The sequence below is a fragment of the Hipposideros armiger genome, unplaced genomic scaffold (assembly GCF_001890085.2).
Source record: "Hipposideros armiger isolate ML-2016 unplaced genomic scaffold, ASM189008v1 scaffold_79, whole genome shotgun sequence".
NCBI classification, from domain to species: domain Eukaryota; kingdom Metazoa; phylum Chordata; class Mammalia; order Chiroptera; family Hipposideridae; genus Hipposideros; species Hipposideros armiger.
This window is the reverse complement of record NW_017731429.1, coordinates 1,929,187-1,932,982: the sequence shown is the minus strand read 5'-3', so window position 1 is coordinate 1,932,982 and position 3,796 is coordinate 1,929,187. Positions and strand designations below refer to the sequence as shown.

The 3,796-nt window shown below is 31.2% G+C and overlaps 1 protein-coding gene across 20 annotated transcripts in view; it reads right to left on the bottom strand.

The window, feature by feature from the left end:
• PICALM (phosphatidylinositol binding clathrin assembly protein) overlaps window positions 1-3,796 on the bottom strand; it is a 97,754-nt gene that overhangs the window by 34,549 nt on the left and 59,409 nt on the right. For all 20 annotated transcript variants that reach the window (XM_019643478.1, XM_019643481.1, XM_019643479.1 and 17 more), the window contains exon 12: window positions 2,025-2,128. In XM_019643478.1, the coding sequence (XP_019499023.1) occupies window positions 2,025-2,128 (104 nt within the window). The remainder of the gene's footprint in view (window positions 1-2,024; window positions 2,129-3,796) is intronic.

Genomic DNA, 3,796 nt, shown 5'->3' with positions numbered 1-3,796 from the left:
TATATATATATATATATATATATATATACAATTATAGTTGACATACAATATTATAAAATGTCAGCTTCAGGTGTACAATGCAGTGATTAAGCCTCTACCTAATCCATGAAGTGGTCTCCCTAACAAGACGTGTGACCATCTGACATATGGGATATTTCTTATAACAGAACAAAGAACAATTTTTACAAGCTCAAATTACTTATAATTATCTGCCTTCAAGTATGAGCTCAATAATTCCAGGCAGAAACTTCAACTTGTCTTTGTTAGACTTGTACATGTTATCCAGACAAAACAATTTCAGAGCTCAGTTTTTTTGAAATGTTACATTATTTCTCATTAAGCCTTCTGTAAAAATTTTCACCTATTTGGAAAGATAGCTTTTCAGCCTTAATTTAGAAAAACTACTTATAAAAGGGTGTGCGGAGGGAAGCAAGCTAAAACTGCTTAAGTGGTCATATTAATTCTACTAACCTTTCTTAAGCAATTTATAATAAGCATGTCAGTTCTGGCATATTAAAAATCCTCAAACTAGGAATTACCATAAGGATATTAAGAAACTCCTTTCTTAATTTTAATTGGCTGTCTACAGTGCATTCAGATAAATAATTCTAAAAATTTACTGACTTTAAACTAGCTTATCATTTTTAGAAATTACTCCCAGATCTTAAAATTCAGCTAAATTAAACTTTTCTTCAGAGTCAATTACTTTTTAATTAAGTTGTGGGTCACAAAATTAGTCTAAAAAATCTAGTGTTTTAGTTTCACTGTTCCTGTTCCATGCCCTATCATGAACCAGAAATAACCCATCTAGAAAAAAAGAAAACATCCAACTCATTCAACAAATATTTACAAAGTACCTATTATATGTATTAGTCATTGGTGATACAGCAATGAAGAACATATTTTAAAACTCCTACCTTCAGAGATTATGTTCTATTATATGAAAGAGCCTTAAGAAATAACTATATAAAATTTTTTTAAAAGTTCTTAAAATTCAAATCATTAAAGATAAAAAAAGTATAATTCATATACCATTAAAACTCACTAGAACAATTAATTTATCTTTGCTATGACAGATAAATCAATCAATTCAGATTTTACCTGTGAGCCAATATAAACTTTAAGGTAACTTGCCATTCTCTATAGTTCTTTAGACACTGTCCTTTCTCAGAGTATGCCCTTTTCCTTCCAAATAATATTTGAGTGTTTGTAAAATAATAGTTACATATATACAAACAAACAGAAGCACCAAACCCAACCAAAAAAAAATGATTTAAAAATATACTAAATGTCTAAGCAAAATGTTTAAAAATTCACATAAACTAGGCTCACTCCTTCAAAGATGCCAAGGTCATGGTCATGATATGGTCACCTCAAGATCAAAAACTACTCAAGTGCAGTAAACATTCCTGTTGCTAATTTTTTTAATACCAAAATCTTGTAAGTCTGAATTAAATCAACATTTTAAATATAAGTAGCATAAGTTTATCATGACATTCCTTCATGGTCAGAACAGCTCATTGCCTGATAACACCATCTGAGTTTTATTAGAACTTTATCATATACTTACACAAGATGAAGTTTTTTTCCCCCTGCAAGTAAATTTTTTTTTTCTGTTCCAAAAGTATTGGGTTGTCAGAAAAGTCATGACACATTTTTGCAACAAAAAACAGAAAAAATACGCCATAACTTTTCCAACAACCCAATAAAATAACCATTTTTCATTTTCTGATTATAGACTAGAAATTCAACATTAAAAGAATGATTTCATACTTAAACATACATTTGGTCCATCTTCATCTTCATTAAACCTCATTTCATAATTTAATTGAACTTGAATTCCAAAATAACTTTATAAATAAATGAAAATATCTTTGAGGAGCAAAATGACTTCATCGTCATTTTAATATTTTTCAAGTTCTCATATATCAAGTATAACCCAAAACTTACAAATAAGTAAAATATACAGAATAGGGAGGGGAGATGCCTATATAACACATAAAGTAGAATTCATTAATGCTTACCTCCCCATGTATTTGCTACCTGAGAAGCAGTTGACATAGGAAGTACAGATGGGTGAAAAGTTGGCTGCTGCAAATCAAGCAGATCATTTGGTAGCTTTGATGTGCTAGGAAGATATTTTTAAAAGATGGTTTATTCATTAGGTAAACTTTGCTACATTAGCCATTCCCTTCTCCCATCCCAGTAAATAAAACATTGAAAAGTGAGAGAAAGCCCCAATAATATAAATTGGAAAAGGAGGAACGGTTTCAGCAAGGTAACAGTTGCACATCCCTCATATAAGAGCACGCCCCTAAGGAGGCCTAAAAAACATTCAAATACCATATCTTAAGTTTACATAGGATTCAAATAATATCCTTTCTGGAAAGGATCAATAACTTCCCCAGTAAAATACCGATTTCCTTAATATTGAAATGAGCCTAAACAACATGATTCTCAAATACAAACACCATGGCAATTTTAATCTTTTTAAGGAAATTTGTTTTCTTACTTTTAATTTTCTAAAAACCTCAAGTGCATTTGCAATACCAATACCCCTATACAAAGTAAAATACCTGTCAACCTCACCATTACTGCTTTGCAATACAGGAAAAAATTATACATGCATATATGATATAATTTAAACAGATCCATCTCATTACACAACTAAAGGGGTCACTATTTACACGATGTATTTCTTAACCCTTTTATGTGATTAAGGAATATCAACTCAAAAAAAAAAAGGATAATCCCAGCGTTTCCATGAATTGAGGCATTATGTGTACCACAGCATAAATCATTTTTAACTTACACTTACTCTAAAACAAAGTTTCAAAGACATGTCTTTTAGACATAAAAAATAGTTTTATAGGTAGACAAATAAAAATACAAATGCGTTTAGTTGCTTTGAGGAAAAATACAGAATATGCCATAAGCATTCTGTAACAGGCTGTAAGATCTGCCTGCAATTACTATTAAAAAGGTGAAAACTTTTGAATGTTTTAAGTAAAATATAACACAAATTAGTTCTTTATCTAATATTTGTTTCATCTGCAAACAATCAACATTCTTTTCCATTTATCTCCCCTATGACAGACTTGTTTTCAAGGTTCCCAAGTGGAAAACTTGACACTCAACGGGTTCAATGTTATTTTATTGGGGACTAAGGAAAGCAGCATACAAAAACAAAAAAACAAACAAACAAAAAAATAAAGCTGAAAGAAAAACATGTAACTAAATTCAACAAACATCTACTAAGACTTTAGGGAGTAGGGAGCAGTTGAGTTAGTAAAAGTTATACTGAACTATGACAGGAGTCAGTAGGTGGGAGGGAAAACCTTTTAAGGATGAATTAATAAAATAAACAGCAACAGTAAAATCAAAGAAAAGCATGCAAATGAAAAACCCCATCACACTCTATGGTGCATTTACCGTGTGCTAATAATAATATGCACTGTGCTAAATCCTTTACTAGTCATCTGGGAGCCTGTCGGAAATGAAAATTCTTGGTCCTCACCCTACACCTAGTGAATCAGAAACTGGGGGTGGGGCTCAGAAATCTGTGGTTTAATTAACCCTCCAGGTGATTCTGATTCTTGCTAAAGCTGAGAACCCCTGACCTATACCATGCATTATCATTTGGAAACTGAGGTATTTTTTTGTTTTTGTTTTTGTTTTAAAGAAGACTAAGAAACAACAGAGCTAGGATTCAAACCAGAATCTTACTTCTAAACTACTTTAAACTACCGTGAGGTAAAAGACAAGACAGATTTTAAAAAGCCAATTATTCAGGGCC